Source organism: Nipponia nippon, unplaced genomic scaffold, assembly GCF_047370975.1.
Source record: "Nipponia nippon isolate SJK-2023a ecotype South Korea unplaced genomic scaffold, ASM4737097v1 scaffold_4, whole genome shotgun sequence".
In the NCBI taxonomy this organism is placed as follows: Eukaryota; Metazoa; Chordata; class Aves; order Pelecaniformes; family Threskiornithidae; genus Nipponia; species Nipponia nippon.
The window spans coordinates 52,414,789-52,429,063 of NW_028262358.1; the positions used below are offsets into that span (position 1 = coordinate 52,414,789).

A 14,275-nucleotide genomic window follows, 5' to 3' on the forward strand; every position below is an offset into this window, starting at 1 on the left:
TCTGCTCTCCAGCACATCAACAACTCCCCAGCCCCAGTTTAGTATCAGCTGCAAGCTTGCTGATGGTGTGCTCCATCTCTGCACTCCATCCATGCACTACATCCCATTGCCCAGGTCATTAGGCAGTATTGGCCCCAGTACTGGCCCCTGGGGGTGGCACTTGCAACCAGCTGTCATTTGGACATTGCACTATTTTTGATCACAACACTTTGAGCCTCATGTCTCAGCTAATTCACCTTAAAGTCCAACTATCTAAGCCATATCCCACTACTCTGCCTACAAGCACACCGTGGGAGACCATGCCAATGACATCCACTTTTCTCCCCTTGTGCACAGAGCCAGTCATCTCAACAAAGAATATGATCAGGCTGGTCAGGCATGATTTGCCCTTGGTAACTCCATGCTAGCTGCTAACCACCTTCGTAAGGGAACACCACACTCACATGTTTCCAGTCCCTTAGAAAAAGTTGACACCTACTCCTCTCCCAGGGAAGACTTTTTGAAAGCTAATAATTTGTCACTTTGTCAGATTACTTGACACAGATGACCAGAAAGGATGAAATAGAAATGGAACCATGTATCATAGGTTTATTAGGGAAAAAAGTTATACTTCAAGATCATATATTTGGCACTGTACTGAAGCAAAAGTATGTGAGAACAATTAAAATGTTAAAACCCAAATCACCATGAAAAATAAAATGCTCTTTTAATCACTTTAGTTCCTTTTTTCCATCCCCATACAATTTACAATAACTACAGGAAGCACTGAAAAGGTGTTAGACCTACACTACATGTAAGCTAGAATGAGAGTGAGAGACGGACCAGAGGCTGGATCCGTCCCCCAGGTATGCTGCTACTCTCCCAGGCTGTCAGAACAGTGGAGTCTTATTAACATGAGCAAAGGCTGTTGAGATGTTACCGTGAAATGATAAGACCATGAAAGCTACTGAGTAAACCATTAATGTTAAGATTGCCCAGAAGGACTAATAAAATCCTACATTATTGCAAGCTTCCAAATGCCTGCTAAAAAAATCATCATTATACCTTTCATCCATGTCAGCTTTTGCTTTCTGATCTGAACGGAAGAGATTTCGGTAGTGTTTTAAATGAACTGTATCCCAATTTGTCCCCAGGACGGATCAAAGTCAAAGGAGTTTCATAGAATCATAGAATGCTATGGGATGGAAGGGACCTTTAAAGGTCATCTGGTCCATCCTCCCTGCAATTGGCGGCGGGGGGGGGGGGGATGTTTCCTGCTAGTTGACTCTTGTAGTGGTGGCTTGGGCTTCTTTATGGAGGGCATATAAGTTAAAAGCCATTTCTAATTTGCAAGTTACTCATCCCATGCCTCTGCACAGTGAAGTGAAAGACACTGACAAGGAATAAATAACATACCAAGTAAGATGAGAATGGATTGAAGAAAAGCCGCACTAAAACTTTTAGATAGTAAAGGAGAAAGTTTAACTCATGCTGATAAACTGCTGAATATGTGATTTTCCTGGACTATACAGTGCCACTCTAACATGGATAGAGGGGTAGATTCCATTGAACGTCCAGTCCAAAGGCTGCCAAGGAAGTGGGACACAGGTTCTTGATCAATAATTCAAATGTTAGATCAACAGTACTCACAAGAAGAATACAGCTCTTTCCTGGGTTAATATATTGTGCATAGCAATATCTCAAAGAATTAACAGCACCTTTTACATAAAAGTTCCAAACATATTTATCTAGTGAACAAGAAAAACTCAGCATCTCTAAGCAGTACTTCTGCAGATGTACAGTACTGTATTTATATAGATATAGATATATATATATATCTCAAAGTGAATTTACACTGTGACCTGGTGATTAGTCCAGCAGCGGGCAAACACACAGGGTAAGTCTTCAGGAGAGTGTATTGCCTTTGGTGGGTGGCTGGTTACCTGGCATGATTGCATAGGGGAGCCCCGGCGGGCAGCAAAGGACAGTTTAGCATCCCATTAAGCAAGCACAGCATGCTTAGGTCATTCCTGCAAGATATAAGAAACTTCCAAATTTTCATGGCTAATACAGTTCTAGTTTTCACAGGTCGCACACATTGCAACCGCCTCTCCGTGCCTTAAAGACCCGGAGGAGGAAGGTAAGACACCACACTTATATGCTGTCCCTGCTTCCAAGCAGAAATCAAGCAGCACCACAGATTTAGGCTGGTAAAGTGGGGACCATATTTGGCTTCACAGGGGTTTCTTGAGCAGCTGGTCTTCACTGGTTTGCCTCACTTCTATTTTTTTTTTCTTTTCCAAATCAATTGCTCACAGTCCTCTGGTAGAAATCATTTGAAAAGCATGGTCTGCCTAAGACAGGAAAGCAGACTGCTACCATTTCCCTGGGATGGGCACGCCACACTCATACCAGCCCACATAGTAGTAGGGTGTTGTGTGTCCAATGCGTCCAAATGATACAGGCTCCTGGCGGTACTGGCGGTAATACCCTGTCGGGAGAAAAATGCCCGTTTGCATTTCAAAACAAAGACATAGTAATTTAATAAAAGTAACAGACGCAGCAAGAGTCGATCCTACAGCCCAAATGGAAACTTAGAAGCTGTCTGGTAGGGAGTTTTGTCAAAAGGGTATTTGCTAGCCCTGGTGTTTGGCCGAGGTCTTTCTTGAATGATTTAGCTCTGGTCCTTTATATTTCTTGTAGTTTCGATTGGTTTTTACTGTTCAAAATCTCTTGAACTATTGTGTAATGCTGCGGTCTGCCAAAGCGCTTCTGCATTTCACTCCAAAAGGTGGCTATATGTCAGCTGTGTTTATGAAGTTTGCAAGTCAGTTTAAATATACAAAGGACTCTGGGGCAAAAAATACCATAAAGTTGTATTATCTCATAGGGCTCAAGAGACTATCAACAAATATCAGCTTTTCCCAAAACAAAAAGGTATCATTTCATGCAGTAAATATGGAGTTAAGCTCTTTCTCCCCCTTTTTCTTCATCTGCAGAAAGAATGTGACTGCTTAAAGCATTAAGAGAGGTGCAGCATTCTTCTCCGCATAGCTTGTGCACTGGAACATCTGAAACACTCATGTCTTGTGCCAATAATATAATTTCTGTATGCTCCCTATCTCTGTCTCCTAAACCTAGTAATACACATCTGGATTAATCATCCCTCTTTTGAACTGAGAAATGCAGTACTTCCCAGTGATATATAAATATTGGTGACTATTTCAGTTTCTTCCTGGTAACGCCACCATGAAAAGAATATCAACAAACAACTTAATATGGAAACCATTAAAGCCAACTGAATAATTTAAATCAATTGACTTATTGAAAAGATTGGCTGACTTTCATGACTGGGTTCGTTTCACAGAGCAAGCCATCACCCTCTTGGCTATGTGAGCTGAGCAGTTTACTCAGAGGAACTCCTTCAAGTTGAGAATTTTCACTCAGAGGGAGATACCTACCAGGCCAGAATAAAAGTCCTGCAGTCTGACCTTAAGTCACTAGACATACTCCTATGTGGTTTGCATTGAAAGAACTGGTCAAAAATCATTTGCCAAAGCCATATTTGCAAAGATGCAGCTGGTCTTTTGTGGCATGTGGAAAAGTTTGCACCTCTGTTCAATGAGGCATGTCTTATAATTGGGAGAATGGTTTCATAGACTTATATAATTTTTTTCTTTCTGTTTTGTGTTTTGTTCCTGTAAATTATTTGCATCGTATGACCCTCTCTTTCTTTCTGTCCCTCTCTCTCTCTCTCTCAACACCTACATGTCCTTCTGGGACTTTCATAACCTGTTCAGCTAGGCCTGAGTACAAGACCATCTATCTCATCACCGGCTGCATCAGCAGGACTCCTCAGAGAGCTGCCAGCAGCCACAGACAAAGGGCCCCGCTCTGTGCCCCGCTCCCTACCCCTTAAAGCTACAGATGGGATGAGAGGCACCTGGCCAGCACCCCACTCCCACACTGCTGTACCTCGGATGGTGGGCAGGGCTTCAACGTATGACTGAGGTCCTGTTCTTCCGTCCAGGTGTGAATCCACAAACTGGCAGTGGTCCTCGCCCCTTCCCCAGCTATCCCCGATGCTGTAGAAGGTGTCTGAAGGGTGATACAGACAGGTTATTTGACTCAGAGTTATTTTTGTTTGGGATTCTCTTTACCACCAGGAAAACAGATGTGGAAGAAAGCAGGAGAAGTACTACAGTGACAAACACAGTAATACCAATGAACAAACAGTGGCTGAAAAGAGGGAAAACGCTACCTTCGCAGTACGGAAGGAGAAATTACGGAAAAGAGAAATGGGTTATAGCTCAGTAAGGAATATTCTCCATTTTGCAAGTTCATGGACACTGTACCACAGGTAACAGATGGAGGGAATTTCAACCAAACCAGTCATTTCAATACCTCATGAGAAAGTAAAAAACACTCCATTTGTCAATACCATCAGTTCGACTGCAGTCTCAAATGCAAACTAAAAACTGTGGAGCTCTCTCTCTAGCAGATGAGGTGGGTCCTGCTGCCGTGATTGTTTCTTATCGCATATTCAAACACTGCCTTTAAACTATATGAATGCATTGCAATAAAAATAACACATCAGCATGATCTGAAAAGCCACTGACATAATCTCAATACCCCAGATCAACAATATGGAAAGTTTTCTTCATTATTTCTCAGCAAATACACCCATGTAAGAGTTAACCCTTAGGGGTACTGCTCACCCAGTCACTGTAATACCAGTCTTTCCTCCACCATTCCCCACTTCGATCTGCCCTGGGGCTCTCTAGAGTTTATTGGTCTGTCTGACTGCATGCAGCTGGGGCTCACCCGCCTATGGAGCAAGCGTGGGACATCCCAGGGAGACGTGTGGGGAGCAGAACTTTGTTTTCACAGTACAAAGCACATTGCTTTCTCAGGATACAAAACCACACAGGCTTTTCAAGGGAAACTTCCTCCTGTCCGATGCCTAAAGAGCTCTGCTTGAAAGCTAATGCCAGGGCGTGAGCGTAACGCTAAAGCAGGGCAGTTTGGCTATCATATCATACATTGGCTTCTTGAGAGAAGGATGCCCAGACAACCATCACACAATTCTTTCACAGACAAGGTGAAGGAATTGAGAAGATGGAGATGACAAGTCATCATATATCAGGAAATTAAGCTTGGTGCCTACCTTTCAGGTCATCACTGAGGTAAATCTTGTACCTTAAGGAGTTGCAAAGAACCACTCCTACAAACTTGCGGTACCAAGTTCGTTTCACGTACTGCTTGCCGCTGCAGTCTGAATAGGTGGGGTCGTATTTAAAAGTGAATGGGATCCAGATAGGCTCACCGCCTTGGAGAAAAAAAATCAACATTAAGGACAGACTTCAGCATTTCAGTCAGAGTTTTGCTGAGGTTAACATCTGACAATATGTTTTACAAGAGATGCTGCAACAGATTAATGCATGACTTTTCTATATCCAGAAATACTACTTCAAGAACAAATATTATAAAAAAAAATTAAAAAGCAAGGGACTTGATTAAATCCCTTCTAGGCAGTGGACAATACTAACTGTTAAAAAGATAAAAAAATTTGATTTCATGTACTGAACCACAGTTTTAAGTAAATAAATAGTCTCACTGTTTTTCATAAGACATCCTCTCTACCTAGTGACATTCAGTTTCTTTTCTAAACAGAGCCTGATCTTAGGTCTGACAGTGACACTGTCTAAATAAAGTCACTTGCATTTTAACACTAAGTACAAAACTTAATCTTTTTGCTAAAAAACAGATGTTAAAAATTCTGCAGTAACAGTCTGTGATGTGAATTAAAGCCTATTCTTGCTATTTGGTTAAAAAGATCAAATCAGAAACGTACTTTTCTGTTTTGTTTTCCCACATTTCATCAAAACAGATGAGGTTCCAATAACAGACAAGCAAGACCTTTCTGGGGAACTCTGTCCAGAGCACTGCTGCAGAGAAGACTGCTTAACTGTATTGCAAAAGACTAAATATTCCTACTGGCTTGCCTAAATGTTTGCTTTATACTAACCAAAACAACATAATTTCTTTTGAAATTGCCGTTGTAGTAATGTATATAATAATTACACAAAAAGCTTCCAATGTGATAATTGGTATTTTTCTCTCTAGCTACAGCACAAAGACCTGTGTTTACTGTGCTCTTTTGAGGTGGTTTAAAAATGAGACTGAAATTTTTTTTTGTTAGTCATTCTTCCTCTCTCTCACTAGGCACATGGACCAAGTCCTGCCAACACTTACATGTGAGAAACAGCCACTGATCAGCAATCCTCAGAACTCCACCGGTTTGGACTCAAACATAACTGGACTGACTTCATGCAATTAGTCACATGGTGAAAGGATTGCAGGATTTTGGCCATAGCTTTCTCTTTAGAATAAAGCAATAAACTGTCTGTTTCTTGAATGCAGTTTTATTGCTGTGAATAATCTGCTTTTGTCCATCACTTTTGCCCACCTCCAAAAATCCTGAAGGATGAACTTAGCACGTCCTGTAAGAGCTGCGCTGGAGGTTCAGAGTCTCTTAATTCCACAGGTTCCCAGAGCTCTGCCACCTCTTTTTGGTCTATCTTATCTCTACCACTGCAGCTACACAAAAATATTTTCTCTTTGTCCAGTCGAAGCAGAAACTACAAGTGAAAAAGCCATCACCTTCCAAAACCTCCTTTCCATGAACAGACCCACAAAATAACTGACAGCAAAAAACCTGAAGGTGACCGGGGACACGGGAAGGCCACCACTCTCAGAGGCCTCCCGCACTGACCGCCAGAGACATAGTGTGCTTGTGCTCTCCAATATCTGTGCATCATCAGAGACATCTTAGAGGACATGGAAAAAACAGACTAACAAGCATAATAAGACCTAGATGGGAGACTCTGCATTGGACATGACACTGAACGTTGTTTTCATGAACAATGTCATCAAAAACCCCGAGAACCAATCGTTTGAACTGCTTGGGAAAGCTGACAGAGCGTAATAACTATGATGAGGTCTTTTTTCTTGCATCTCTTCCAAGAGCACGTGCTGCCTGGGGTTACCCTGCCAATGTACATGTCAGCAAGGTTGGTCCCAGCACCAGGAAATGGCTTCTTCTGATTAGGGGCTGAACTGGCTTACTGCAAATTTGGAAATGCAAAGCAAGCTCAACAGCTTTGTGGCATATTATTCTGGTCAGTAACAAATCCTTGAATTTTTTAGTATTTATAAGGGCATGATCTTTACAAGATTTCTTTTCAAAGACCAGAATAAGGGGTCGTAAGACAGAAAAGGTTTTGTGAACTAGCACAATGAATTACTAACTGTTCCTGCTTAAAACTGTAACTCAAACTGTGTGTTAATATGCTTCTAACACCTATATTGTAACTGTTTTGCACAGGTTTTATGCACTTCATGAAAGAAACAGCAGAATAAGACTTACCAGGTGGTCTGACAATGAGGAGGGGATTATCTAAAAGAATGAAACAAATAAAAAAATTAGTATTTTGCTCCAAATCTTGTTTTATAATATGAAACATACAGTGCCACTCAAGAGAATGTCAGTTGCAGAGTAACTGCTTTTAGCTACATTACAAAGGTGGGATTTACATGTCTCCTCAATTTGCAGAGCTAATGAGTGTTTGTTATTCCACTGTTTTTCTCAGTTGATGAAACTTGCCACAGGATTGTATATTTATTCTGATACCGTAAAAACTCTACTGAAACTAGTACCAACGTTCAAAGCCAGCTTTGAAATAGATTTCCTCTTCTCAGAAGGTCCTCAGAGCAGGAGGACGGTTCCACCGTAGGCTTCTGAATATATAGTGTAAGCTACACCTGCAGGCCTGCCTTCCAAAGCGAAGTGTAACCTACCTCTTGTATGCAAATCTCAGTCTCTGACATCCATCATGTTTAGTACAGTTGTTTAGTGGTATTCATAAATATGTGAAATTTATCATTTTAACTCTTTTTGTCATAGTGACAGCATTTTTGCAGGAGCCCCCTGGGCAGTGCAGGGTGCAAAATTCCCGGGAGTTTTTACAGTTTGATGAAAGAGAACAACGGTTTTCTGTTCTCTTCAGTGGGTTACCGGGGTAAGATTGAACATTTTCAATAAGCTGCTTGATCCTATGATGGCATTCTTTATTGAATATGCTCATCAGATCAAATCTTTCAATTGCACTAGAAGAGCACTCCGAACAAACAATTTCTGTCTCTTCTGACCTACTCCATCACTGTAACTATACCATCTGGCTTTAGATTTAGCAACTGCTTTTGTACTTGTGCCAGCTGGAAAGCCACCTTTGGCCACATGACAAACGAAAGATCAGTGCTGCAAATAAAACTTTAAATTTGGTGGATTTAACCTGTTAAATAAAGCTCACAAGGTAGCTGATTTTGGATAGGGAAACTAGGCATTCAGGCCCATATACTGGCAGCCAGCTAATCAGCAAAATTCCCTGCAAGATACAGCATGCCGTATTTGTTAAACATTAACCTTGGATTTATACTTCAGCTTCTTGCTCCTTTAAAAAATACCTGAATATGTCATGCAGGAACATTTACTTATCTTGCATTTTTGCCTCCCTTCTGTGAAGACTTACTTCCATGGTTCTTAATGAAGCTTCTGAAGCAAGCACTACCGGGTGAAGTCAAATGAGCAAAGGCAGAGACTGCATAAACCCCATGTTGTCAAAAGGGCAAAATTTGCAAGAGACAATAGACCTTTCGCTCAAGTAAAGACTGAAAAATTTGTCCTTTATTACTCAGTGGAGTCATTGGCCTCTGGCTCAATGGAAGAAGAAGAAGAAATGGGTAAAAATAGCTCATTTAACATACTATTTTTAGAAGGGGGTGTTGCTCTTGAATGCACTATTAGCCCTGTGAAAGAGCAGCATGCCTTGTCAAAAAAAGAACGGAGAACTTTGCCCGTCTGATGGAACAATTGTTTCCTATATTTCTTCCAGAGACAACCACTTCCATCTGTTCAGCTGTTCACCATTAGGAAACTAATTTAGTAAATGTTTGGTCAATCTATCAAAGACATTAAACTTCCCATTGCTTCTGTATTGTTGAACATTAGTAGTCTTTTGTATTTTAAATTCAACTTTCTGTTCCCCTGAAGCTCACTTTAATGTCACTTATATTTTCATAGTGGCATTAGGAGTGCATATTATTTTCCTAGCTTTACTGAAAACAAATAATTAACCAAAAAAAAAAAAATCTCAAAGCAGCAAGTTCAGGATAATCACCATTATTACTGTGCTGGTTTCAGTCATTGCCCTGCCACATCCATTATTAGGAATTCAGTTTTGAGATGAAAATAAAAAGCAAAGCATACCAGATTCTGTGATAAATGAGACTGAAGAGCTAACAGGTCCATAACCAAAGGGATTCTTTGCTTGGACTTTAAAATAATATCTGAAACAAAAAGAGAGGGAAAATAAGATTAAAACATTGATTCCACTGCAATGACTAAATTCTAAACAATACTAAAACAGGGTGAGAATCAAACCAGCAGAATTCCACTGAGTTCAGGTGTCTTTTGCATTAAATGGAGGTGGATACTGAGCCAGGGTATGAGCTGGCTGTTACAGACAAATTTCTCCTTTTTGCAATTGCTCCCGTGCACATTTTTGGTTCATTTATTTATATCATCCCCCTTCCAAAAACCACACACAACTATATCCACTTTATATGAAACAACCAATATCAATAGACTAAAAGAAAAAGTTGCAAGGAAATTAAATTCTGATCTCAGGGACAGTTTTAAACCAGATTAACTCCTATGAAAGCAGTGGTGTAAACTGCAAAATAAAACTGGATCAGATTTATATGAGATCAGAAGCTAAGCTTTTGACCTTTCTGTAAAAACTCTAGTAGCATTAAGATCACAATACTTGAGTAACATGAGAAAACTTCACATGTTGCCTTATTGATTCCCCCAAAGTATTTAAATCACATGCTTAACTCGAAGCACATGATTTGCCACTAGAACTCCATTCTTTGCTCCATAGAAGCAAAATTATTCTCACCCTTAGAGAAGAATATATGTAAGCACATTTTTAGTTCATTCCCAAATACAATGATTTTTAGTTGATGCCTACCCTGACATTTTTCCCCAGATGATTGTTTTCTTCTTTCCCTTTTATCTTTATATCCAGTCCAGCAGAAACCAATTAGAATGGAAGATTACTCTAAAAATTTCCAGCACAGCATTTTTAAAGTGCCTGAGTCTAGGTTTTCCTTTCTTGCCTGCTTGCTCAATTTCATTCTTGTAAAGAAATTAATTTAAAAAAAATAATAATTACTGGACCTCTGTAATATCCACGTAGCATTTGGATCTTGATGTAGCCTCTCATCCAAAACCAGACATCTCCAAAAGCTCCATACATGACCCACATAACAGGGCAAGTGCTTACTGGTGGGGACGGTCGCCACTGAGCACTGGATTACCTCCCATGGCAATGTCCCATCCGAGTGGCAGGCCTGACGCTCCTCAGCTGGTGAAAGTGAGCCTGCCCCATTAAAAACATCAGGCTACTCTTGGTGGCAAAGCTCTCCCCCATCCTGCACAGAAACCTGCCAGTGCTGCTCCGCTTGCATGGCCCACGCTGGGCTGAGACAGCGTGGTTCATAGCAAAGGCAGTCTGACATCCCTGGAAGCTATTGCCACCTGCTGCAGTTTACACACCAAGCGTGGACACCATCCACATTAAAAACTTCACTCCCCCGTCTTCCCTTCTGTCCACAAGAGATGACAGTAGCCCTTGCAACCTAAGTGTATAATGTGGCTTAATGCCACGTAAGATGCTCATGCTTTACAGCCTACCAGGCAGCAGGAAAATTCAACACAATCCTGTTGCGGGAACTTTGCTGTTTTCAGTCTGCCGCTCAGTTTTTACAGTATGCACTTTCCTGTACCATCAGATGTATCTCTTCCTCAAGGACTTAGCCACAGAGCAGGGCCTGGAGGTTGCTCGTGAAAGGACTCTCTCTGGCCTAAGCACCAGCTAAGCACATACGAAACTATTCACAATGATAAACCAGAGGGGACCTGGTTGCTCTTTGGCAAAGGTGAATATCTTTTTTCATTAAAAGGAATGCCGATTTTCATGCAAAGTGAACTGCTTTGCCTCAAAATCAAACTGCTCTCTAAGAAAAGGCTGAAAAGATGAGCAAATAACATCCACTTCTTCAGCAGAAGGGTGGCAGTCATGTGAACACTGGGTTTTGCCGTGAAGCAAGCTGGTTATCTCCAGGGCACATGCCTGGGTGTCTTCTTGTTCACTCTGTAAAAATTACAGGCAGGTCCTCTAGGTGAGATCAACGTGGAAGCTACAGGAACTGAAATATTCTGGGCTTCATCCATGGCACAAGCTTTACCTCCCATCTGTGCCAGACCTGGAGCACGTGCGTGGTCAGACTCTCGGCAGGACACGTTCCCACCCCTGCACAGGGGACGTGGCCCCTGTCCCTGCTGCGTCCCACAGCTGACACCAGAAACCGGCTCCACTCCTGCTTTTTGCAGCCAGTTCTGCCTGTAAATTAATGACTATATGATGGTCACAAATGACTCACGGCTTTCTTTTAAAAGACACACACACTGTGGCAAAAAGAAACCACGTTAAATAGCAAAATTTAGCAAGGCTGTGCTTTTCACTCATGCCTAGCACAATCCTCTTGCTGGCAGAAATACTTGGCTGTGGTTTTAACTATTGACCTTGATTTCTTGACCGCAGCTTCAGAGTGTTTAGCATGGATGGAGAAAGAGGAAAGGGGAGGCAAAGCGCCTCCCATGTGCTCCTCTACTTCTGGCCACCCGAGCAGAGCACGACAGCCTGAGCACTGCTTTAATCCCCTGAGTTGCCAGTGCTCTCATGGGACACTTGCATCCATCCACAACTCCTTCACCCACTGGCACCTTCTCCACCCGGATCGGGGCAGGGGCCGGCGGCACAAGGCTAAGCACAGGGACGGGACACAGGGCAGCAATTCTTCACACTGGCTCCCGAAACGGCCACAACACAGCACCAAGCTGTACTGACTTAGCCCAGCGCTTGGTGTAACTACTTCAGAAGAGTGGGAGAAAAATGTTTTCCAGCCCACATCTTTTCTCTAATGCTTCAAAGCATAGTGAAAACATCTGTACGGATGCCTGACTTCCCACTGCTCCAAGAGGTATAATGAGATACCGCCTTTGCAACACAGTGGCTCCTTCTGAGCAACCCTTTTGATGCACTTAATACGTGTGTATTAATGCTAGCTTCAAAACATTCCCATGAGATACACAAGTGCGATGGTCCACACCTGAAATAGGAGAGAGCGGCCCAAGAGCCTCATGCACCTATTTAAGTGGGGAAAACCACGCAGTTTTGTATCTAATGCGTAATGCAGGAACTGATTAGCTACACAGTCAGGGCTACTGTGCATTCAGGTGTCCTGTTATGTACATAGAGGCCCATCTGGGACACATGATTGTTCAAGTTGCTTGCCTGACTGTCCAGAAAAAACAGCAATCAAGTTATGAGTGTTTTTTTCTTCGCTACATTGGAAAATTAGTTCCTAAGCTTTTATATACACAAGAAGCCTGTAACTGTGCCAGAAAGAGAGCCAGGTCTCATGACTTGCTGACCTGTGATTTAAACATAGACGATGCTATGATTGCTGTATTAAGAATGTCAATAAAATAATGCAGTAGGTATATATTTCTTTCTCAGACATGACAAATAAAAAAGAAATTGCCAAAGCCTTTCTAGGTCCAGGCATCTGACATTTTCATTAGTCAGAATCCTTCAGTGGATGAATTTGCCAAGAAAGCTCAAATCAGTATAACTCAACTGTTCTTCATCACATAAATACATGAACAAAATTTGTAATATATAAGTTGATTGTGCTTTGATTACACTTTGCTTGGGCAGAATTGCAATGAATTGTTACCAATAGGCACAGAAGAATCACAACTGCAACAGATGCAATACTGTTCATTGTTCATTTTCAATACAGACAAGAAAAAAGCTTTTCCTCCTAAGAATAAACCTCCTTTGAGATTTCATATACCGCTTCTACTGACGTGTCAAGAAAGGACATAGTAAACTGTAAAGGCGCAATGAGGATGTAATATTTTTATTCATTTAGACTATATGACTAATCATATCACCATACCTGTCACTCGGAACAAAATGATTTTATGACTTAATTCAAGGTGTCTCCCTTCTGTTGGAATTAAATAGCTGGCACTTGCAGCCACAAAGTGAGATAATCACTCAGCATGCTAATTAGGGAAGCAGCTGTTTTTAAAATAAATTAGTTAGCTGTAAAATCCTTTTTCCAGCCTCTCCGAAGGCGTGCCTGCCTGGACCCCCAGGCCCCGCGCCCCGTCGGGTGGCAGGCTGAGATGGCGGGATGCCAGCCAGCCGTGGGATGCACAGCGGCACCGTCCGCACGTGCTGCAGGTGGCAGGGCGGGAGCCATAGCACCGTGACTGCGTGCCAGCCACGGGACGGTGGGATGGCTGCTGCCGGACCTCCGTCGGCACTGGGCGAGAGCCAGGGTGGATGCGCAGAGGGTACATGCAGAGCACGTGGCTGCTGCCCAGGGGAGAGGAACTGGCATGCCTGGCCCGGTGTCCGGAAGGGAGAAGCACGTGCTACCCGGGGAAGGGGAGGGGATGAGTCGACATGACAGCACCCCACAGACCCACTGCCCAGCAGGATCCGTAGATGAGGGGGAAAAGAGGCTGGGAGGCGGTCGGGAAGGACTTGGCAGTGATAGGTTAACAGTTGGACTCGATGATCTTAAAGGTCTTTTCCAACCTTAATGATTCTATGATTCTATGACAGGCAGGTTTCCTCTCATGAGCACGTGGAGAGGGCAGCAGGGGCTGAAACCCTCCTCCTACAACTGCACCATCCCTCCAGAAGAAAAACATGTAAATCAGCTGCCTGCAGGTTCACAGGCTAGCGCAAAGTGTCTCCCTCCATCAAAAATGGCCTAGCACTACCTCCATCATGAATATTTACAACAAATATTATAATAAGACACTAGAGCAGAGCTGGAAGAGGAGCTTCCTACACAGCTGAGGTGAGGTAGGCATGTGCCACACAGGTCTACCACTTGCCCAGGACAAGGGTTTCATTGACATCTTACCTCTTTTGTGTTGCTCTGGTGATACACAGCAGCCAGCTGTGGCTGATGTTGCTTGTTGGACATACTGCAGTTTTGCTTTAACGGAGATAGAGAAAGGAAACAGAAATTTTCGGTGCATCTGGCCCCCAGAGCCAGAAGATGAGGCTCTTTTTGCAGTTGT

At 42.5% G+C, this 14,275-nt stretch overlaps 1 protein-coding gene across 2 annotated transcripts in view; it reads right to left on the reverse strand.

Annotated features, from left to right (window-relative positions):
- Positions 1-568: 568 nt before the first annotated feature.
- Positions 569-14,275, reverse strand: part of FNDC1 (fibronectin type III domain containing 1) — a 74,437-nt gene continuing 60,730 nt past the window's right edge. For both annotated transcript variants that reach the window (XM_087774883.1, XM_087774882.1), the window contains exons 16-20: positions 9,308-9,387; positions 7,409-7,438; positions 5,147-5,308; positions 3,955-4,077; positions 569-2,470 (exon numbers count right to left, since the gene is read on the reverse strand). In XM_087774883.1, the coding sequence (XP_087631009.1) occupies positions 2,355-2,470; positions 3,955-4,077; positions 5,147-5,308; positions 7,409-7,438; positions 9,308-9,387 (511 nt within the window). In that variant the 3' untranslated portion in view covers positions 569-2,354. The remainder of the gene's footprint in view (positions 2,471-3,954; positions 4,078-5,146; positions 5,309-7,408; positions 7,439-9,307; positions 9,388-14,275) is intronic.